The 24762-nt window shown below is 41.0% G+C and overlaps 1 protein-coding gene across 11 annotated transcripts in view; it reads left to right on the forward strand.

Moving 5' to 3' along the window:
- Positions 1-24762, forward strand: part of LOC146662077 (uncharacterized) — a 93254-nt gene that overhangs the window by 23446 nt on the left and 45046 nt on the right. For 5 of the 11 annotated variants that reach the window (XM_085418494.1, XM_085418491.1, XM_085418490.1 and 2 more), the window contains 4 exons: positions 1923-1976; positions 2090-2173; positions 14717-14836; positions 22875-23045. In XM_085418494.1, the coding sequence (XP_085274620.1) occupies positions 1923-1976; positions 2090-2173; positions 14717-14836; positions 22875-23045 (429 nt within the window). The remainder of the gene's footprint in view (positions 1-1922; positions 1977-2089; positions 2174-14716; positions 14837-22874; positions 23046-24762) is intronic. The other 6 variants (XM_085418496.1, XM_085418500.1, XM_085418492.1 and 3 more) reach the window with 4 other exon arrangements.

Raw genomic sequence — 24762 nt, forward strand, 5'->3', positions numbered from 1 at the left:
CTGAAAACAGGCTGTGTTCAGACCCACTGCCAGCACAGGCCATGCATAATGGATTCAGTAACACCAAAAGTCTCATAATGGTACAATTAGTCAATCTTAAATATGAAAGTAATAAAGAAAGGCAAAACAAGAAGCCTTTTTGTTTTTTTTCAAGTAGCAAAAAAAGAAAAAGAAAAGGAGAAATGTACACAAAGATAATGAGAGAGAAAAAATGCAAAGTAAGGACAAAATGTGTAAAGAAGGAAAGAAAGAGAGAAATCCTTGTGTCCATTTACAGTATGCTATTCCAAAGTCCCATAACGCTGCAGGTCAGCAGTTGTGACCTTGGTGGTTTTGACAGAAATGATTCACCATGGTAACGGTTGGTCTGCAACCCTCACTACACCCCCCCACCCCTTATCATTCCCCAACCTTCCTTACCGCCTCTTTTCCAATTTGATTGGATGCACAATTGAAATGTCATGCCTCAGCAAAACGCATGCACACGCACCCGATCAACCACAGTGAAAAAGTGGGGGGGGATAAAAGAACTGGACATGTTATACACTTCAAATTATAAATTAAGAGACAGGTCCAGTGCACGCTGGAAGAAAAGAGGGGTTTTGGTCGAGCATCGAATCGCTTGCATTTCAGGTAGCAAGGATAAATATGCATATATGGCTGAAATCATAATCAGAGCTATAGGGTTAATGTTGTGTGATGTACCAGGGGACATAGGCACAGTGCATCAAAACAGTGAAGGGAGCCATAGTCACTAAATGCAAAGTCAAATGAATATTAATGCAGAACCAATTACCTCAGAGAAATGTTGTCTGTAGGTTAACTTTGCTAACACGTGTGTCTCACCTTTACCGCAGTAGAAGCATTGGGGGATGGGTTGTTGAGGGGCAGCGCTGATGTGTTAGTTTTCTTCCTAACAAGCTTCTCTGTCCCTGCTAAAATAGAATTGTTAAGCAAACAGCTACTCCTCTCCACTTATCTTATTTCAATACGATGCAAGATCCAATTTTTAAAGAGAGGGAAAGTGCAAAGTGAGGGTTACAATTAGGGTGTTACTTGACTGTGGCATTTCTTTAAAATACTTCATAAGCAGCAAAACAAAAAAAGTATTTTGCATGTCATACAGCAATGCTAAGTCTCCTCTTTCTCTTTATTTCAGTCTTTAGAGGTGAGCCACATACTTTCTTGTTGTATGAGCAGCTTAGCACAGAGCAGCACTGATCTATGCAGGTGCTGATCTGCACAAGTGACTGTGCCACACTTAAAGCCCCTTCTAAATCAGTGTTAAAGCCTTGATAATAGACCTCACTGACCAATTGATTGGCCTTCATATGTTTACAGCTCACTTTAATTGCCTCAAAAATACCATTTATCAGCCAAGTGTGTCCGCATATGCATGTATGTGTGAGTGCAAGCATGCCCGTCCATTGACAAAAAGGCTTATTGATTTATCAGCATCAGGATTTGTCCCGTTCACCATACATAAAACCCCTGCGTATGTGCTGTTCAAAATGGGAAATGGCCCCATTGATTCCCTTAAGTTGGAGCCCAAATGCTAAAGATTTTTGGATAAGCTTTCTCATTACTTAAGCTGAAATCAATAGGGGAGAGCATGGGTCTAATGAATGAACGGGCCACAGATCAGATGGGGTGTGCTCATCCCTGGCCTGTCCGGGTCGATCCGAGTATGTGTGTGTGAGTGCGTGTGTGGGAGAAAGAGAGAGAAAGAGACATCCGCATGCACTCACACAAAAACGAGCGGACTATTTGGACATCACAAATCTTTTTGTCTGCCTCAGAAAATTCACATTTTAGATCCATTTGTGTCTTTAGGTCTTTCTGCTCACTTGACCCACTTCTGTGCCTTTAGCTTCCACTGCTTCTCGATCCACATTAATGTGCCAAAAATATGTTCTTTTCAGAACCGGAACCATGTGTTAAAATCATGCAAGACACCAAACCCTTATCCATGTATGGTATGGAAATAGTTTAAGCCTCAAAAGTCTGCGTATGGAATTTCAAATATTTGTTATTAATTATTATTTGAATCGTTCTACTTTCCCTTTGCACACTTTCTTTCCCTCTGTAGTTGGAGGCCAGCAGGAAGCAGGTGGAACGTCAGAGGAGGGAGTTATCAGAGCTTCACCAGAAGGAGGAGACACTTTTGTGTGAGGTACAAAGATAAATCATAAACAGACACACACATGCATGCACGTGCACACAACACATACACACACACACACACACACACACACACACAGAGGAACTAACTCGGGATTTAAGATTTAAATACTCAGCATCTACAAATAAAATCTAGATTAGTCATAAATCTTCATGGGAATGTACAGTAATAACGAGTGCATGTGGATGTGTGTCAGCCAGCCAGCTGGTGGAACCAAGAATGTAGTTCACACACGCATACGCGGAAACTACTACCCCTCTTAGTCGCAGCCCCTTTGGCTAACCATTTGGTTTTTCCACTTTCCACTCTTTCCACCCCTTTGAAATATCAAAACAGCACAGAGTGGTGTATCTCTTGAAAATTGTTTTTGGCTGAGTGTGCAGACGCTTCCTCTCAGAGTACATTTACCAGACAACTTCTAACAGTTTCACTTTGTGACTTGGCCAATTTATGGAATTAACTCGATAAGCCGATATTACAAACAGTTGTCACTGCGATTAGTTAAACCAAGGAGTTGCTCGCTAAAAATTAGAAACCTGTAGACACCTAACGCTGATGAAAAATTAATTAAATCATTAATTAAATAGCTTTAATTAGTAATATTGCAGTTATTAAATATCACATACACATGAAGCAGGAAACTTAGGAGCTATTTGGTGGATTTATAAACTGTGGCTTTAAGTAGGATGAGCAGTCAATAAATTGTGCATATGAGCACTATCAACAAAGAACTCTGGATTATCACCACTAACCCAGCCCACTTTTCAAACAGTCAACTCCCTATCCCTTCCCCTACTCTCCACCAAGGTGTCCCGCCTTTTCAACTCATAAATATGGAAGGCAAAAGATGATGAGATTCAGGGACAAGAAAGGAATCAAAATCTATTGTAGCGTGTCCTTTTCCCCGTGTAAAGTTTGGATTAAATGTCACACATTAGCATGTGAACTTTTAAATGAGCTTGTTTGCTCTCCACGGTGTGGGGCATGTAAATACCCATCTTGAGAATGGAATGGGGATTTCGTAGTGGAGGCGGTGGTGCTGGTGGAGGTTCTCAAGAGTTGCAGAGTGTAGGACACATTTGAGGGTTGCAATGGGCAATTAGACCCCACCAAGGGACGGGTGTACCAAACAGGTCTATTGACTGCAACCTGAAGTGACAGACATTAGCAGATGGGAAATCTCACTAAGGGATGTGGCTTCTAGTGATTTATGTGAGACAGATGATTGACATGAGAAAACTGACACACACTGTCATGTTTATTTCTGGGCAAAATCCGGTCAGAGTGAAAAGAAATATGTAAATGTTTAGAAAACCACTGTAAGTTTGTTTGATCAAAAAAATTAACTGTTGAAATTTTTATGTACTTTTTACTTTTGCATTTTCATTCTATAACACGTTTAATACGCACTGCTCAAAAAATTAAAGGAACACTTTGAAAACACATCAGATCTCAATGGGAAAGATCATGCTGGTTATCTATACTGATATGGACTGGGTAATGTGTTATGAATGAAAGAATCAATTGTTTGATGGAAATAAAAATGATCAACATACAGAGGGCTGAATTCAAAAACATCTGGAAAATCAAAGTGAAAAAATGATGCAGTGAGTGAGTCGATTTTGTTGAAATTTCTTGTGAGCACCTCAAAATGGTACTCAGTAATTGGTGCTTGTATTCATGTCTGACAAAACTGGACCATGCTCCTATTGAAAGGACGGATGCTGTCCTGAGGGATCTTCTCCCAGATCTGGACCAGGGCATCACTGAGCTCCTTGACAGTCGGAGGTACAACCTGACAGCGTTGGATGGACCAAAACATAATATCCCAGAGGTGCTGCATTTAGCTCAGGTGAGGGTATCAGTTCCTTCATCCTCCAGGAACTGCCTGCATATTCTTGCCACATAATGCTGGGCATCGTGAACTAGGAGGAACCCAGAACCCACTGCACCAGCATGTCTGACAGTGAGTCTAAGGATTTCATCCCGATACCCAATGGCAGACAGTGTGCTGTTGTCTAACCTGTAGATATCTGTGCGTTCATCCATTCCTCACCACCAAACCGCTCATACTGAACGATGAACAGGCAGCATAACGTTCTCTACGACTTCTCCAGAGCCTTTCACGTCTATCACATGTATTCAGTGCTTCGATCTGTGAAAATTAGAGGGTGCCAGTGGTGGACTTGCCAATTCTGGTATTCTATGGCAAATGCCAATCATGTTCCACGGTGCCAGGCAGTGAGCACAGGACCTACTAAAGGACATTGGACCCCCAGGCCACCCTCATGAGGTCTGTTTCTGATTGTTTGGTCAGAGACATTTACACCAGTGGGCTGCTGGAGGTTCTTTGTTGCTCCGTCAGTGCTCATCCTGTTCCTCATTGTACAAAAGGAGCAGATACCGGTCCTGCTGATGGGCTAAGCACCTTCTAAAGCTTTACAGCGCTCCTAAAGTAACTGCCTGTGTCCTGGAATCTCCTACATGCGTTTTGGAAGACACAACAAGCCTTGTGGCTATGACACATATTGATGTGCCATCCTGGAGGAATTGGACTACCTGTGCAAGCTCTGTAGGGTCCAGGCACCAACTCATGTTACCAGTAGTGACACTGACGTTAGCCAAAAGTAGTGAAAAAACAGTCAGAAAAGATGCAGGGAAAAAATGTCAATGACTTGGACCTTTAAAAACTATTTGTGGTTTAAGGGTTGTCTCATTGTTGCCCCTCTAACTGCACATGTTGTTAATTGTATTTACACCAAACTGGTTAACAACCCCCTCTGCTACTTAACTGACCAGATCAATATCCCAGAAGTTTTACTGACTCTGATAAAAAAGTGTTCCTTTCATGTTTTCTGAGCAGTGTATAAGTTCGAGTTGAAGCTATGGAAATAGCAAACATATGGTAAAGACCATAAAAAACAAGCATGTGTCGCTAACACTCACAGAACCTCAGGGTTGAGAGCTCACCAAGTACTATTGTCAGAATATGTGTGTGTGTGTTGACGCATGACCGTATTGTGTATCATATTTGATAACCAAACACCATAATATATGTGCACATATTTCACTGACTATGATTCCCTTTGTTTTAAAATGTGAGTCTGCTTATTTATTGACATAATTTCCTCTCACTGGAGGGCTTGTGTCTATAAAACACATTAAAATCATATTGCAATCTTTGGTTACCCAGGAGTAGCGTCATAGTTCTATTATACTCACTGAACAACAGCATCACAGCCTGTTTATCAATCCAATATCTCATAATGTGCTCTCTGCCTGGTCATTTTGAATATAAAAAGATCTCATACTCCCATTGTACCATATTTCCTATATTTAGTATTAATCTCTTGTACTGACATGAATCTGACACATCCAATATGGCATTTGATTAGTTGTTTTTGTTTTTTGTTTGTTTTATTTATTTATTTCTGAGTCTCCAGGTGATATTAGATACACGTGCCAAGCTAGTATTATGTTGGTTGTTTCATCTGAGTATAAAAATGATTTAGTGTGTACTCAGCAGGCAGTGTCATTGACTAGCTTTAATTTCACTGCAAGGGTGGGCTTTATTACTCTGCTACTCTCTAAATATGTGTATGTGAGTGCATGTGAGAGAAAGTGTGTGTTTGTGTGTGTGCGCGTGTGTGTGTGTGTGTGTGGAGTGCCCCCCCCACACACACAGAAAAAAATAGAAAGTGCAAATGAATGTTTCTGTGGACATTCGTTCTGTCTCTTTTCATGCTTATTATCTTTGCAGCATGCAACGTCTGTGCACACATGTGCTGAGACTCTCTTTCGCTTTTTGATGAGCAGAGCTTTCCTAAACCTAACCAAGTAGTTTTCAATACCCAAAGCTAGCAAAGGTAAGACAATAAACTGCAAGTAAATATGAAACCTGCACCCAGAGAAAACTCAATTTTCAGTCTCAGTGGTCAAAAATCAGGTGTGTCTGAAATGTGTCTGATCTTGTTACTCTTGGAGTGGACTCCGAGTTGAAACACCCCCAAAGCCACGTGGAAAAGTTTTCACAGTACTCTATGAAGTCCTGGGAAGAGTCACCGTTATCAGATGTATCTTGAATGAATGTTTTTTTGTGTTACTTAATTAGTCTCTCACATCATTGTGTATGAATTTTGGCCCATTCATCTTTACAATGTTGCTTCAGTGCATTTGCAGTGATTTGTTTATGCACAGCTCAGTTTTGGTCCTGCCACAGCATTTTAGTCAGGTTGACGACTTTGACTGGGCCTTTTTTCTGCCAATTTGTGCAGATTTGCTGCTGTCACTGTTCTGTTGCATGACTCAATTTCACCCGGGTTTAGCTATTAAACAAAAGGCTTAACATTTGCCTATAGAATACATTGCAATACAGAGGAGTTCATAGTTACCACCTGCAAGGTGCCCAGATCATGTGGTTCCAAAACAAGCCAAAAGCCTGTGGTCACCCCTATTAGGTGTTTGGCCTGATAGGCTGATTGCTTTTGGCCAAACATGGCACTGTGTACAACTCCACTTGGATCTCATCTGTCCAAAACACATTGTTCCAGAAGTCTGGTGATTTGTTGAGATGTAACTTTGCAAACCTACTGCCATGTTTTGCCATGGAAGGACTGCCAGGAGAAGAGGCTTTCTCCTGGCAGTCCTTCTAAACAAGCCATACTTGTTCAGTCTTTTTATTGTACTGAAATGAACATTATCATTTCACATGTTAAATGGGGCCTGTAGAGAAGTAGCTTTTGGGTTTTTTGCTGTTTTCCAGAGTGTTGCATGGTTTGACATTGGGGTGATTTTGCTGGGAGGTCCACTGCTGGGAGGATTATAGCTTTGTGTTAACATGCATCTGAGTGCTCCAGACCAGCAAACTTCCCAAATATATGTTTTTATTAAAGCAACTGATGATCAGTTAATCAAGTGGTAAATGGTAAATGAACCACATCTTATGTAGTGCTTTTTTACTTTACTGGAGTACTAAAAGCACTGATGCACCTGGCTACTATTTACCCCCGAAAACTTTTTTTTTCACATGACTGTACATTTCCAAAAGACTTTAATGGATTTTAGACAGTAGGAACATGCATCCATCCAGGTCCAAGTCTCTGGTGCAGCAGTCTGAGATGCTCCAATCTCAGTCTCTACCTCACCTGTTTTTCTTGGGGGAGACACAGAAGCATTCCCAGTCCAGATGAGAGACATTACCTCTCAAGTTTGTCCTGGGTCTGTCCTATCTGAAGCATGATAGGGGCATTAGCAACAAATATTGATATTCCATATTAATCTTTATTTGGAGGACATCTTACATGCACTTTTGTGCAGTGACAATGAACAGTGAACCCTTTGAAATGGGCTGGCTTTCATTAAAAACATTTCAAAAAGGTGACATGAATCTCATTTGAGCCAAAAGAACACAAACCAAATGTGCTAACACACAAACAATTCTACTGGTTCTCATCTTTAAACTCATCCCTGATGGGCATGTTTAATAAATACAAATCAAGCTACACTGTAAATAAGGAAAATTTAATAAAAAAATTTAATAACCAGTTCAACTTCCAAGTATAGCAACAGCCACAAAAAACAGGGTTTGGGGTCCCACACAACATTTGGACTATTTACCGTATGCTTCACCTCAGCCATTTTCTTGTCCAATGTGATCAGATTACTTGAAGTTGTCCACAATATTGTTCAAGGCTTTGGTTCTGAGTGGGCTGCTCAGAAACTGAGCTGTTAAGTTGCCAATTTATTTCCTTGTCCTTTTGCCTCACCCAGCATCTAGCTTGAGCTTTAACTGTTGAGCAGCTCTATCCTGTAACATATTGTGATAGACTTGGACTTCCTTCATTTTCCCCTCAGTAATGAAAAGTTCTGTAGTACTCGAGGCAGCAAAACAGCCTAAAATTATACTTCACATGCTTCACATTTGGGATAGAACAATGAAACTTTCTTGAGTTCAAGGATTTTTTGCATTTCTAAGACAGAGTTATGCATAAATCCTGCTGTATATCTTTGTATATATCTCCAAACATGCTGTTTATTCATCGTCTTCTGCATGCAATTAGCATTCACTGGACGAATCGGCTAAACCAGCACTTGGAGCCATTCTCACATAACACTCTGGCTAAACTGATGGTCCCGGTGCAAGAAACAGAGGAGCTCCACTTTGACGTGACAAACCTTACTTCTGATCAAATGCTACAGAGCTATAATCATGTTTGTGCCACTGAATTCCTTAACCTTTCCATGACCTCGTTGAATGCCAGCGGCCCAATCACAGAACCTAATTGAATCTGCTCGGCGGCGCCCCCCTCACACCCCTCCCCACCATAACCCAACCCAAATAAAATTGGAGGTGAAAAATGAATACAGCAGTATTCGGTAAGAGAGAAGAAGAAGGCAGGTGACACCAGTGGTGGTGGAGTTGGTGGGGTGGGATTGGGGCGGTGGATCATACTGCGGCTTTATAAATACACAGACGTGCTCACAAACACACACCCAGACACGTACACGCAGTCACACCTTTTTCAATCCTGCAAGAGAATGGGGAGTGGGAAATGACAAAGAGAGAGAGAAGGCGGGAGCGAGGGAGAGGTTGGGCCTAGGTTTCTCATTACCCCCCTGGCCTATTTGGAGGATATTCCTATAAGATAATCTGATTTATTTGCAATTTTCCTTTAAGCGGCTTAGTGTTTACCTCCAAGATTAATATTTTTCTCTGTTATTAATATCAGACTGTAATTAGGAGTGATGTGTCTCGCTAGGCACGGTTCTGTGGCCGCCAGGCAGCTGGCTGGATGAAACTCTTGTTGCGACTCACTTGTTGTGATCCTGTTTCACGAGAGGCGTAAAAGAACAGAGATGGAAGTTTTAAAAGAAGAGACTGCAGGGTAGGGATGCAGAATTACAATTGGGGCATACCTGTCTCTATGTCGAAGTGTATGCGTAGGTGAGTGCGGGTGCAGGACCGTACAAATATGGGAGTTTATGTGCGCGCGTGTGAGTGTGACAGTGTGATGGCCCCCTCTGATTGATAAGGTGTCTGTGCCGGCTGCAGATTGCTCTTGCTGATTGCTTCTGAGAGCTCCAGCTGATTTATAATCAGAGCAGGATGAAGGATTGTGCTGTGGATTGCTTATCTGTTTACCCCCTCACAACATAAACTGACAAATTATCATGTTGAACACCCCCCCTCACCCACCCACCCACACACACACACACACACACGTGAAAGGGGAAAAAAACACATAATAATGTTGACCTTCTTATTAAATATAAAGGGAAAGAGAGAAAGCATGCGAGAGAGAGAGAGACACTGTCATATAATTTCACAGACACACACTGGCCATACGGAACATAAACAGCTCTACTCTTCAGCACATATTTTCATGATTGCACAAAGGAGTGCAATCAGTCTCAGTTGTTTATATACAAAAATGTCAACATGTCAACATCACATATCAAGTTACGTTGCAATTAGCATGTTTCAGGCACTTCGATTTTTCTTTATTCGCTTCAATCAAAAAAAGAAAGTATTCAAGTATTATTTGGAAGCTTCTTAGCCAGTGATCTCAAATATCGATTTGTATTCATTTATGGCCTTTTGTTTCATTTGTGCATTTTTCTATTCCTTGTTGCTTAACGTGCCTCACTGTGTGCAACGGCATTTCTTATATGCACAATCAAATTCTTAATCTCTGAACCATGCGAAAACTGACTGGGGAAATAACAAATATGCCGACTTTTATGGTACTTAGTGAAGTGATTCTGATTGTATTTAAACTGTTGTGTTTAGTTGTAGTAAGAATAAAATAGCTGTTGCTTTTGACAAAGAAAATGGCATATGATGTGAGACTAATTCCAATTGGCAAGGCAGGGTACAAGCCGGTAGTTTTAAACGCTGACAGGTTTTGTATGCCCTATGGCACTGTGACAGCTCTGTGTGTGTGTGTGTGTCTGCCTCTGTATCTTTCTGTCTTTCTCCCTTTCTCTTTTCCCAGTCTTACCTGTCTGTCTGATGATGCTACTTTCTCTCTTTTCACCGTGCTTGTTTGTAAATGCACACAGACAAAATTATGAAGGGAACACAAAAAACACAAAGTACAGGAGTGTATGAATTCAGACGCACACACACACACACACACACATGTGCACACACACAAAACACACGCACACACACTGACGAATGGCAGCAATTAGATGGGGAAACCAAGCATGTGAGGACAGAGGAGCGCTGAGGGGCTGCAGCCTGCTGTATGGAACGTGCGTTTGTGTATGTGTGTGTGTGTGCACATGTTATATGTTTGTGTGCATTTGATAGGTTTTTATCCCTCTATTTATACCATCCATCTGTCTAAATATCAACACTGTCTCATATGTCACTGGACAGCAGCTGTAGTAAGGTGTAGTCGAATTTTAGCATTTGCAATCAAGGACCAAATGTGAAAAGGCCTGGACTGCAACAATATAACTTTACAGGAGATAATTAGTCATTGTATAAAAGGTGAGAAAGAAATGTTTGAGTATTTGACAGCAGGCACATGAGGTAAATAATTCAATTTTTTTAAGTTAAAAAAAGAAATAAATATGAAATATTTGTCATCTCTGTCTTCCTCCGGTTTCATGTCAGCCTACTGAATTGATCAACCCACTGACACTGAGACCTTGGGCTTCCTTAGTTCTTCTTTTCTCTCCCATTTGGAAGAATAGCCTTCTTGCTTCAGTCAGAGCAGCAGTCACTTCTCATATTCCCTTTAAATGTGAGGATTCATCTTTTCAGGAAATTCCTCAATGCAGCCTTCCCTCTTCAAATTAATCACATCTCTACCCACTCCCGTTGCTATCTAATAAACACTCCCCCCCTCGCCTAGATCTGTAACTGTCCCAGGATTTCTCTGATTTTTCATCGCCAGGTTGCATGTGGAAGTCAGTGTTAATTAGCCGCAGCGGTTAAGTAATAAAAGAGCTTCAAGGCAATTCAATTTCAGCTGTTTAAAAAGATTTGAGACGCACTGTTTAACTTGTTTGGGACTAACTTTTAGTGCTGACACTGGTGACTTGTTTCCCAAGCATTACAGCTGTTAGGTAAAAAATATAATATAATATTTAAAAAAACACCATCAAATGTTATGAAAACACATCATATGTCTGTCTTTTTGTGTTAGTTTCTGTATGTGTGTGTGTGAGAGAGAGAGTAAGAGAGAGTAGTCATATTTGAAAGGAGAGCAGAGGTATGATAGACAGAGCTGAACGATTTACTTCTTGCTTACATCACAAATCAGCCCCATATTATAAGGCTTTACATGCAAATATGAGGCAGAGTAAGTGTGTGTGTGTGTGTGTGTGTGTGTGTGTGTGTGTGTGTGTGTGTGTGTGTGTGTGTGTGTGTGTGTGTGTGTGTGTGCGCGCGCACATGTGGGAGAGAGGGACTGCACACTGGTCTGCAAAATAAAGCAAACTCTTATTTGCATATAAACTGAATGCATTGTGTGACTTCATATATGTAACCCATGTTTAGTATCAATGTATATCATGAATGAGTGAGTAAGTGTATGCGCCTCTGTGTGTGTGTGTGTGTGTGTGTGTGTGTGCGTGTGTGTGTGTGTGTGTGTGTGTGTGTGTGTGTGGTAACCCTGTATCACTGGCAAGCTCATTTCTCTCAGAAATCAAAGTTAAATGGGTCATCTATCATGAGAATATGTGACTGGGTCTCTTGTCTCTGCTCTGTGTGTGTGTGTGTGCGTGTGTTTCATGCACACATATGCAAGGTGTGTGGTGCGAGAGCAGTCTGCGTGCACCGCTGCAGCTGCTCACACGTGTGTATGCGGCGGCCACTTGTCTTTGCCTATGCTATGATTAATGGTTTACATTGGGCTGTTCAGCCATGCATGTTTCTTGGTTTATCGTTTTATGCTGTCTCCAATTAAAGCTCCATAACTTGAGTGATGGCTTCACGCCAGTGTCCATCAATAGAGGCCATCAGCAGCTCATGCATTCAGGATATGGAAGCCACACACTAACTAATATCCTTTTGTGTCAGAGCCAGTGGGCATCCTTTTTGTGTGACTGTACAAATATATACACGTGCGCATGCTGTGCACATGAAATAAAAACAGTAATTAAATTTGAAGTGATCTATTTTTCCTGATAAATTTGGTTTTACTGTTTAAAATCTTGAAAAATGAATTACCAGTGGGATGAAATAATATTATAATTGTATTTTTTTATGTAATCAATGAAAACCATCAGGTGATCAATTAATGAATCATCCTGAAATTGTTTTTTCGATAAGGACAGTCTTTTGCGCCATGTCTGCATTCATGCACGATTTTGCATCTTTGTGTCTTTTTGTGCCAAAGAAGTGCTGGGGGCTACATACATCTGGACGTGGGAGCTAGTTCATGTGTGTGCCGCACAGACACGCGTGCGCCGCACAATATCATTTCACGCAATATTATTTCTCATATAGCTGTAATGACATTAGGCCGATATGTTGATTATACTGTCGGCAAACAGCAGCCTGCTGATTGGGTTAGCATATAACCTTATATCACATCTCTCCATTCATCCCTGTGCTTTTTTTTTTATTGCCCTCATTTTTCCAAATCACTTCCCACTTCTCCAGTTTCCAGGGCGAGGTTCCAGGCTATGCAAGCAGGTGATGAGAAGTAATATGATGACAGGAAGACACAACAACTTAAGAGAAGAAAACCCAGAACCTTAGAGCAGCCCAAGTTCTCTGAGTGCAGGACAAAGAAGCCTAGTGGTAGGATAGAAAAGCGTTGTCGACAAACATAAGAATAAATGAATATTTATTCGCGCTGACAAAACCCAGTGAGCACGCACAAATTGTGCATGTTACGGTTTCTGCTCAGCTTTTGTTGTTTTGATTTTTAACAGTTGTATGGATTGATGATGAAGAAGAAGAAGAACAAAAAGGGAGATTTTTTTTGGTGTGGGCTACTGAGATTGTTAAAGAGAATGAGATTTTATTTGCAGTTACACATGGACACTTTAGTATCTGCACACACAAAACAAGGTTTTTCATGCATTAAGGAAGTTTTAATCCCCCCCATAGAGGTTTTAGCCAAAGCTAAGATGCTAAGATCACTGCTCATTGGGATTTTATATACTCAGGGATAATAGGAATATTCATTACTGTACATAGACGAATCTTGTTTACATTTGTGGTATAAACTTCAAGCTGTGTTTGGAGTTCACTGTGTAGCAGCTACAGCTTTAATATGTGTCCATAAGCAGCAGAATGCAATGGCAAAAATCAGCAGAAAACACACTGTAGCTGTATACAATCACCTCTATTTCCCTTCTCCCTAGCTAACATGTACACACAAACATACATATGGTGTACTCTCAAACACAGACTTCATTATTATCTACAAGAAACAAACATTACACAAAATACCTCTGGCGATATTTGTGCTTTGACGAAAAGAACACTTTTGGTGCTGTTTGGTTCTTAAACACAGCTGTGTTAGCACGTCGAACTGTCAAGATTTTACTGCAAATTACTAATGGTGGGAATCAATATGTGTACCACATGCACAGGTAATGATTTAGCCATGTATAGCATACAGCTGGACAGACAAGCAGCAAATGGAAAAAAGATAACAATAGCAATAAATTCACATCAGCCATACCTAACGCATAAGATGCTATGCTATGTCAAGGCTAAATGACACAAGGAGAAAAATGAAACTAGGTTGTGTGGAAATTAAAAAAAAAAAGGGGGGGGGGGGGGTCTGATTTAGTATTCAGTAATGGCTGAAGGGGATTGGGGGAGGGAGAGAAAGCAGACTTATGTATAGGGAAAAGGGGTGGATATGATGAAGCTGGAGAAAATTAATCAGTGGTATCATCTCCCGGCAAGTTTAGTTAACACTATTTCTGCCAGTTACAAAATATTCCAGCAATTAGTGATTTCCCATCGTGTGGTAGTGTAAAGGAATCAAACTTTCTGCTCTTTCTTTTCATGTATGGATTAAATATTGAATGATTAGCAATGCATTAGTCACTGGTAAGTTCAGAACCGTACTCTGGCTTGAATCTTAGTGCTTTAGTCTTCCTGTGAGGGAACTTCTGTTGTATCGGTGTAACAACCCATTAAATCAGCGTGCATATACACTGCACACACACAAGAAAAGCACAGTCGCTTGTTGACCTCACATTAGATAAGCCCAGTGTCATCAGTCCAGCACTCCAATGTTTGTTTGCATTTGTGCATGAGCTTAGCCTTGAGGCAGTCTCAATGCTTGCATGTACATTATAATGTAATCTAAGTGTATAAACATATTAATGTGTGTGCAGAGCAAGAAAATCACTGTGACGAAATCATAGTGTGACATTTTGCAGGAATCTAAAACTTTATTTTGATTCTTTTTAAAAAATCTACAACACTTTTGCTCATAACTGCTTCTCTCGATCAATTTTAACAACGATAGAAGCAACGTTAAAAGTAAACTGACTAACACTTTGACTCCAGTTTATGACAATGACTAAATAATACTGTTCTTTCTGCTCCAGACCAAGGCCAAAATGGTGCATTTGAAAGACAAGCTCCGCAATCGTTTCAAGAGAATGGTGGAGGAGAAAGAGACGAGGATTAAGCAACTAACTGACGAGCTGAATGGAACGAGGCAAAAGGTAAAATGCACGCAAAGGGTACACAAGCACATACTTCAAATGCTTCTTTTATGTTTGTATAAAATTTAAAGACATTTTACAGATTCTTCAATGAATGCGTCCTATTTATCTATAATGAATTGCTGCTTCGCTGTAAGAGCATTTGTGAGCGAAGGCTGCCAAGAAATGGGAAAGAGTAACTTCAAGAGAAGACATGCTTAGTGTTTTTAACACGTGGGTCATAGTCTTTTTTGGTCAAACACATAAGTACACAAATAAACATACAGTACTGAAAAGCTTTTGAGTAAATGAATTGCATTGCACTGTGAACCCTTGGCTAACATTATTGGTTGACCCCTGGGATTCTGTTAGCTAATTTAACTACGCCATCCTAGCGCTTCAATCACTTTTCCACCCACTTATTTTATACCCTTTCAATTATACAGATTACCATTGCTAGTAGAGCTTATTGAGCTGTACTTCTGATTCAAAGGAACACCGGCCCATTGAGGCACAAGCACTGACTGACGTACACACACACACACACACACACACAAGTACACACCACTTGATCTGCATATCATTATGCTTTTGATCGAATGCCAAGGTTTTCGCTGAGAAAGACGTCAGAGTCAAATGAAGCGAGCATGTACACAACACCTGTAGGATTTGTGTGTGTGTGTGCGCTCGTGTGCGTTCATGCTCATGAGAGAGGCAGCTGTGAAATCTGCACCTGTTTAATTGAATTAGCCTCGTTAATGTATTCACACAGCCTGCCAAAAAAAAGCGTGGCATTAACAAGCTCATTAGACCAATTAGTTAATTAATTGTCTGTATGGCAGAAGCTTCCCAAAGAGCTGCGTCTTCATTATCTGATAGCTGCTGCCTGTTGGATCACTGCTTGAGAGCTGATAATGCACTCTGTGTGTGCGCCCGCTTGTACGTCTCATCAAATGTCGTATATTCCTGCATATATGTGTGTATATATACTGTATGTACTGTGTGTGTGTGTGTGTGTGTGTGTGTGTGTGTGTGTGTGTGTGTGTGTGTGTGTGTGTGTGTGTGTGTGTGGTTATTTCAGGTAAAAAATGTGCGTGTGCGCGTGAATGCTCATGTATTCGTCTGTCTGTGTGTAGCATGCTCATAATATGGTGGCCAATATCAGTGTGCATATTGCAGTGAAAGGTTATGTGGGGGCCGTCACTCCCACAGGTAAAGACAGAGCAGTCCTCCCAGCCACTTTCTAATCTCTCTTTTATTAGAAGTTAATATCTCGCCTGCTCTTTCTCACTCCACACTCCCACCTGCTTAGAAATGGCCCCGCTCCATCTTTTTAATTCAATTATATTAGCCACCCTCTCTCTCTCTCTCTCTCTCTCTCTCTCTCTCTGTCTCTGTCTTTCTCTGTGCCCATAACTCTGCAACTCACATCTCTCCCTAACACACTATCTATCTCCTTCTTCCTTCTCTGTCTCTTCCCATCTTACCCCTCCTTCCTTTGTCCTCAAATGTTCCATTTCTATTTGTAATCCTAGATGGAGGATAGACTTTGGCCAATCAAGGATTTGCGCAAGCCATCCTCCCTTTCTCCTCTTCTCTGCCTTGGTGGCAGAAATGTATGATGGCGAGCAGAGGGGGAGAAAAAAAAGACGGGAGACGGGAGGAGGTGGGAGGCAGGAGTTGAGGGGAGGACCCCAGGGGCGAAACTTTGATTGCTAAAGTAATGAGACTTGATCAGATTGAGGTTTCTCTCTCAATAGGAGCTCTACTAATATGAAAGTCCAGGGCTTAAGCACTCATTTGAAATAAAATCACAAATCTGATATTCTTTCTTCCGGACTCTCAGCCAAGGTCCTATACTCCTCTGCTGGAGAATTAAGACTTCACAGAGACCACATGGGAACTTTTAATCATCTCTGATGGTGGCAGATTTGGAGATGGGGAAAAAATGACCCTAATGTATTAATTATGTAACAATATTATGGAGAAAGTCAGACCTGTAAAGACCTTGAGCTATAGGAGGGATTTTGGCAGACACTGAGATCTTTAACTAGCTGGATCAACAGGCCTGACCCGCAGTGAGTGGGAATAAGAAAATGTCAACATCCTGTTATACAGACTCATAACAAATTAGATGTGACAACATAGGCTTTTTGAATTACCTTGTTTGTAGCCCTGTGAGTAACTCAAATTTGGATGTTTTTCCAAGGTAAATGTGACTTCGTTTCCAAGAAAGGCTTGATTGCTGCTGCAAAAATAATACTCAGTCTCTACTTGTTCACAAGAGCAAAAAACACCATGATGTTGGCACTAGATAACAGGAATAAAGACTATCAGTCACTTTACATCGCTCTTCCTTTTGGCTCCTGGGCACTTTACCATGAATCCAAGCTTCTTTTGCACCCTATCACCGGTATATAAGCCTTTAAAACGTTATATTTCTCGAGTTTTAATATTGGATATTAGCGAAGACTTTGTCTAGTAACTAAGCTGACACAGAACACTGCCTTTAATTGTGTCTTGCATGTGAAATATGGCTATTGTCGTACAGTCCGGATTGCAGTCATAAGTAAGTATAGTAAAACATTTACAGAAGCTGACTTTTAATTAGATCTTATTGCTTTTACTTGGTTTAACATTGATGGCAATAATATTTAAAATGTGTAAAAATGTGCTCTTTTGCCAAATGTCCATTTTTCATTTGAAATCCCTCTTGCGCCGTAGATGGTTTAACATAAAGAACTTTTGCTCTCTGGTGTAATATGTTGAACTTGGTTGAAGCGATGAAATGAACACGTTATTGTCCTAGTTTTTGTAAAACTTATTTCCCAATAGTCACACAAAAAACTGGGGCGAATAATCCAGATAAAAGAGAGATTTTAATTCATTATTGCAATAATACTGGGTGGCCCATTGCTTATAATTGTTACCATCCATTAGCAAAGCTGTAGATAATTTAACTGCATTGATGACCACCTTTAACTCACTGTTGCACTGTGTTGGGTGGGACATATTAATGCTAGGAAGTGTTTCTGGGAGGCTCACTTAAGGAGGCAGAGGTAGGTTGTGACTGCGCCAAGACACATGCCCCTAACCACAGTCTGCTCCTGGTGGCCGTGTTCACTTTGAGTGTGTCTTTAGCTCCATATTTTTTTTGTGGTTATATCTGCATCTTGTTATGACCTGATCTTATATCATCCAGTTTGATAGAAATAAAAATATGCAGGCGTTTCGACTAGTGCGTGCACGTGCATGCAAAGGTATGGTATGGTATCTCAAAGTGTGTTTGCTGTGACTCTCTGCGGAGCTTCCTTGCTAATCTAACACAGGACCATTTAACAGAGTCCCAATGAATAGAGGCTTTGATTTAAGTGGGATCTGAACCACGGGCCCACACACACTCACATTCATGTTTGGGGTGAGGAGTTCACCCACTGTCTGCGTCCTCTGAAATTATTGGTCTTTTTGTATCAGTAATTGCTCAAGTGCAAATTCATGTGCAGTAACGCACACCGCACACACCAACAGTTACTTAGAGCGGCACTGTGGTGCAGTGATTAGCAGTTTTGCTTCTCCTGGTCTCCAGGAACATGCAAACTCTATGTGGCGTTTGCATGTTCTCCTGGTGCTTGCCAAGGTTTCTCAGATTCAGATTTTTCCCACAGTCAAAAAGACATGCCTGCTAGGTAAGTTAGCTAAATCCTAAATTGGCTGTCCATATGAATGAAATCATAAATTGCTGGTAAAGAGACAGTTCACCCCAAGTTCAAGTTGATGAAATTCCTTCGTGCTACAATAGGCTATGGATTGTAGTGTGAAGGTAAATGGTAAATGGCCTGTATTTGTATAGCGCTTTACTAGTCCCTAAGGACCCCAAAGCGCTTTACACAACCAGTCATCCACCCATTCACACACACATTCACACACTGGTGATGGCAAGCTACATTGTAGCCACAGCCACCCTGGGGCGCACTGACAGAGGCGAGGCTGCCGGACACTGGCGCCACCGGGTCCTCTGACCAGATCCAAGGTGGATCCAAGGTGGCAGATCCAAATGCAAAAGACTCAAGGCAGAATAATAAAAGCTGATAAAAGCCCAAACCTGCTACTAGACATCCAAACGAAAACTAGAGATGGACCGATCCGATATTACGTATCGGTATCGGTCCGATACTGACCTAAATTACTGGATCGGATATCGGAGAAAAATAAAAAATGTAATCCGATCCATTAAATATCACGAAAGCACCTCACAAAACTTGCAACACGCCGTAACTCGCCTCAGAACGTTAGCACGTCGGAGCAGTATGCATCACGTGATAGAGCGGCTGTGGCATGCGGGACCTGTCGGTGGTCTGGATAGCATGTGGAGCTTCGCTAGCAACCCGGTATTTCATCTCTGACAAAGTTACCCCGAGAGAAGTAAAGCAAGTGTGTAAGTCCATCTCTGAATGTTTGTAAAGCATTCCTGCGTTAAGCTTAACTAGCGACTGCCTCTCGCTCTCCGGCTGCTACTTCAATCATGAAACTGCTTAATGATCAGCTGATCGGCTTTTCTGTCGCAAGTCCGTGTCTCTTGTTTGTTTTTGGCCCACTTTGCACCAGAAAGAGGAAACCAGCGGCTGAACAACAGCAGCACGTTTAAGCTTGATCAGCTGTTGTTAGAATTTATTTAATATTACTTTCTACTCAAGGATCTTTTTCTACGTAGCTGACGGCTGGTAACTGTGCAGGGGCGGATCTAGCAAAGTTTAGCCAGGGGGGCCGATAGGGCATTAACAGGGAAAAGGGGGCACAAAGACATACTTTTCTTTCTTATTCTCATTTAAAATGTCGAGCTTTTAATTATTTAATATTTATCTGAATCTTACACCCAAAGTTTTAATCTGATGTAAAATGTATAGAAGTCCATTATTGTATATAGTGACTGTTAAGTCTAATATACCCTAGTAAGCTATAGTACTTTTTCCTTTGGGAAGGTACCATCTGTGCAGTCTGCAATTTTGTTGAAGAAAGATGTTGAATCTATTTAATATTTCTTGAAAAATAATTGATTTCTGTGCATTTTCTTTTCACACTGCATCAAATTAAGGTTGATTACGTCGATTAAGCATCATGAGGTGGAGCGTGAGGGGTGGTTCCCTATTTTTTATTTATTTATTTTTTGTTGTTGCTGGGAGTTGGAACCCTATTAGTTAGGTTGCTTAATATTTATGCTAAGTACTCTTTAAAATACCAGAATAGGGAGGATGGTGCAGGTTTAAGTTTATTAGATTGATCAGTATTGCTGAACTATGAAATATTTTTTTTGCATACAGGTATAACAGAATAGCTTTAGTGTAGTTGTTGTTTTAAACTTGAGTATGAACTTATACAAAATGCAGCAAGATATTTAAAAAACAGTTTTGTTGATTAAAACACACTATATCGGATTCATATCGGTATCGGCAGATATCCAAATTTATGATATCGGTATCGGTATCGGACATAAAAAAGTGGTATCGTGCCATCTCTAACGAAAACATAACCCAGAGAACTACAACAACACAAGAAAACACAAGGAAGCAGAAGAGCACATGCTGAAGGCACATCAGGGAATAGCCAAAGAAGACCAATACTAATCTGAATATTACTACTTAACAAGATGAACAGAAAAAGGCAACACAAGGGGACCAAGGCATAAACACAGAGCGAGACAGAGGGACAGCTGAAAAATATGAAATACAGAAAGAACTAAAACCATAAAGTAACGGAAAAACCTGCCATTAATCTATAACTTAAGAATTCACAACCCCAAAACTAAACACAAAGAAACACACAACGTTCTACATTAGACAGTGTGGGAACTAAGCACAAATGCTAACTAATGAGCTAAAACATAAATATACATAGAACAAAAATGAGGAAATCATAACTCAAAATGTAGGCGCTTAAGTAGAGTAAAGAAGCCCAACTAAATAATAAACCAGAAGACGCAACTCAAAAACCTGGCACAAAAAGCCAGGGATCATGACATCTCTGACCCGTACTGCTATTTATATGGTGTAAGTTACCAATCACTGGGAATATTGGCTGTAGAAATGCCTGCCCTCTCTTGAATGTAATGAATGCAAACAGCACTTAAAAGTCGTGCTTAAAGAGCCAAAAAATACATTACAGAAATACAACTCAGCACAATCTTTCCAGAAATCCTGACCCGGTTGCTCAAACAAATATAAAATAAAAATAAAAATCCACAAAGTGTCAGCACTACTTGAAACGAACATCTTGTTTATCTTCTGTAACTGAAACCACCACATCTTGTTGGTAGTTTCGCAAACGCTACGGGAAATCTTCGATTGAGGCGAAAGGGTGCCTCTGAGCACTTTTTTATTTGCAGGTAGAAAACCTCCAAGCTGAGGAGGCTCATGCGAAGCCCCTCGCCCAGGATGTGGTTAGTTTGCGAGTCACATAGAAGTCTCTGAAGAGAACATTTGTCATAAAGGAGAAAACTAGAATGCCATCCTCAAAGACAGCCCAGCCACACGGCAGAGCACAGTGGGTAAGCGCGCTCTGTCTTTCACACGCTCGCACACAGAGGAGAGGAGATCTTCTTAAACAAGGAGCAGAACTGGGCATCGTTCTCTAAATCAAATCCAGCGAGGTACATCGGGGAATTCTCCTCATTTTTTACTTCCTTCACAGTTAATCATCAGTCCTTCTTCCCCTCCTCCTCCGCCTTTCCTCTCTTGCCCTCTCTCCATATTTAATAACTCATCCCCACCATCTTAGCTCCGCAGAGGGTAGCCTCGTACATTAAAGAAGCATGTTTGTGTGAATATCACTTAGCCATTAGAAGGAACAAGATGGGGGGAGGGGTTAAATGTTGGCTTGATTTTCTTTTCTATTAATTATTTTTCTTCAGATCATTCTTTTTTTTTTTGCTTCCTTTGTTGTCTTTTTCCTCTCTCATCTCCCTTGTCCAGCCTCTCTCTCTCTTTTGCCCCAATGAGAATCAGTGGTAATGAATGTGAACATTAAAGAGTCGTACGCATGATGAATGGAATGGCCTTTAGGTTTCTCTCACTGTCCTCTCTCTCCCTCTCTTTATTTTTATTCTCGCTCCCTCTCTGTTTCATTCTCTCTTCTTCTTTTCCTCCTCCCCCTCTCACCCCTCTAGGTATATCAGAGTGGCGCGTGGCAGTGATGTGTTTTAGGCTTAAATTAACCTATTTACTGTGTCCTTGGCCAAACCAAGTCATTTGTCTGCTCCTTAGTGTTTTAGCATGGTGGGTGCCTGTCAGCCAGCTAAATGAAATACATTCGACATAAAAACAGCGGGCCCTTAGATGCCGACTTTATGCCCTTACTTTTCTAACACTAACTTAATTTCCTTATTACCTTTTTGACATCACTGGTGTATTCAGAAGGCGCCAGCAGCTTAAATGCGATAAGTGTAACACTGTATTTTCATTTCATCATGTTACTGATGTTCTGGGGCCGAGTTTGAAAATTTGCGGTGTCAAAGGTTTAAGTAAGTGTCTGAAAATAAACAGGTTGCTTTCTGTTGCCAGCGTGATTTTGTATGTTACAAAGAAAAGGGGCCGTGGCCCAGCTAAACATCATGTGATGCTTTTTTTTTTCTTTTAATGAAAAGCTTTTTGATGCATCTGATGTAGAGGAGATACAAAAGGATCACAACACAGTGAGAGCTCTGCCTCCAGGTTTTAGAAGCACTGCTCCGGTTAGCGTCCTACAACTTTATGACGAGTAGTCAAGCAGTTTTATTGGTCCCGAGTCAAAGCGGTAATTGTAGGGGTCCCTAGCCTGGCACAAAGCCTTTATGATGTTCCCTTTCACTTGTACGGAGAAAAAACAGAAGCAAACATCTCTAAATTTTACTTTCATCTCCCACCTCTCTTATTTGTATTTTCTTGCAATGGGTCGCTCATTCTTCTCCTTGCGTTTTGGTCCACCACAGCTTTCTTTTTGTCTGTCGGTGGGCTTAAAGGTCCTAACCTCAAACAGTACTTTCAGATCATCATCCTTGCCTTTCTTCCTGTCTCTGCTAACCTTGCAGTTACGAATAAGTGAAGGTATGTTAAGTGATATCACGAATGCCCTGAATCAGACCACCACCAACCTGAATGCAGACAGACAGCAGATCTTAGGCCAGCTGCACCATGCGAGCAAAGAGGTTGGACGTCTACAGCTGGAATTAGCTCTCGAGCGGCGCACCAGTGAAAAGAAGGTAATCAGCTTCGTCTCCAAGGTCTTAATTCAAATATTAAAATATGAATTCTTGTAAAATCTTTGCTTTGTTTGACTTTGTCGTTTTACAATTAAACCGAAGCGTGTGCGTGTTTTTCCCCCTCAAATTGTTGACAATTGGTACGTTAAAGGCGAGTTTTCCACCTCACCATTAAAGCAAGAGTTTCTACAGAAAGCGGGCACGTTGGAAGAAAAATGGTTAATCTAGAGATACGAAATTTCTACTGGATGGGAGATTAAATATAATATTCACTTTAATGTAATGCATTGTCTTTCCCCACAATGGGACTGATAAGATGGGTCGCGTAGGTGAGGGATTCATTTAAATATGAAATTTTCAAATGTAATATTCACTGTGACAGGCATTGTCTATTTCTACAATAGTGCTGATAATAAGGTTTTAGATAATGGGTAATAGGATGTTCTGATATTTAGAGCCTTATTAAAAACACATACTTTTGATGAAGACAGACTTGGCAAAAATTTTGATTGTTCCGCTAAAATGGGATTTCAGCTTCACTACTGCTGGGATTGTGGCGAAGCTGGGAAATCACGTGGTCACGTGCTACATTGCTTCTAAGACCTGTTTTTTTTGTCCTGCTCTGCCCTTTATGCGATACACCAAAAGCATATGTTAGTGCTTAGTGGTTTGTGTTTAACCTTCAATTAACCAGGTTGCAAAGATACCTTTCCCAAAGCCGTTGGGAAATTTCAAGGGCTCGGAATTGTAAAAAAACAGAACACAGCACATGAGGTTCGGTCCTTGTCACTGGGATGCCTCTTCACTGACAATACGCTTTTTCAACGTATTTTTTAGGGTGAAGGTTAAGTTCAGAATTTTGCTGGCTATCCGCGAGTCTATTGTTACAGTAGTCAGCCATTTATTAGAGTGCCCATTTAAAAATGCTCCTCTGTAGCTCATGTTATATGGGAGTTTGGGTAAATTTAAGAAATTTAATTAGGGGGTGCACAGGAGTTCATTTTCACGATGAAAGCAGCTGCACTGAAGTTCAGCTCCTTAAAAACAAGTCACCGAAGCTAAGCTGTCACATACAGGAGAGTTTTAAATAATTTCTAAAACGGTTTTGTGCTCATGTGTTTTGTCGCGCACATACATTTCATGCAGTTACCTGTGCACGTGCAACTGCGTGCACATGTATACGTGTGGGTGTGTTTAAGTCTTTTATGTTTGTGCTGGTTAAGTCAAAGGATGGACCACAGCTCTCAGGGATCTGGTTTCTGCTTCACATCTGGCCTTGCTTTATGCACAAAAACTGGTTTTCTCTGATGTATTACAAGCCCTCTCTCGCACACCCACACAAGGGCGCACACACTTGCAGCTTTGCATTCCCTCATGCACACTTCATTCCGTCGTTGTGTGGACGGTGGCTGCAGTAGGTGTGCGGGAACGCGAGCGAGCGCCCCTGCTCCCTCTCAAATCTAAATGAAACGGAGAACTTTGCATTAAGTGTTTTTTTTTTTTCTTTTCGCTGCGGCTCTAAATGTCCAAACATTAGCACAGCTGAACAAATACTGTCAACACTCTCTCCTTCATCTTAAATGTACTCTGCTGATTCACTCTCTCTTGCACTCGCTCGCCCTCTCACTTACAGTTGCACTTCTTTCCTTCGAATAAAAAGAGAACGCAGTCTGCTCTCGCTGCAGAGAACAAGTACTCTAGTCACTTTAAAATCGTA

The sequence above is a fragment of the Rhamphochromis longiceps genome, linkage group LG9 (genome assembly GCF_057381845.1).
Source record: "Rhamphochromis longiceps isolate RC_006_pf linkage group LG9, R_longiceps_female_GT1.1, whole genome shotgun sequence".
Classification (NCBI taxonomy): domain Eukaryota; kingdom Metazoa; phylum Chordata; class Actinopteri; order Cichliformes; family Cichlidae; genus Rhamphochromis; species Rhamphochromis longiceps.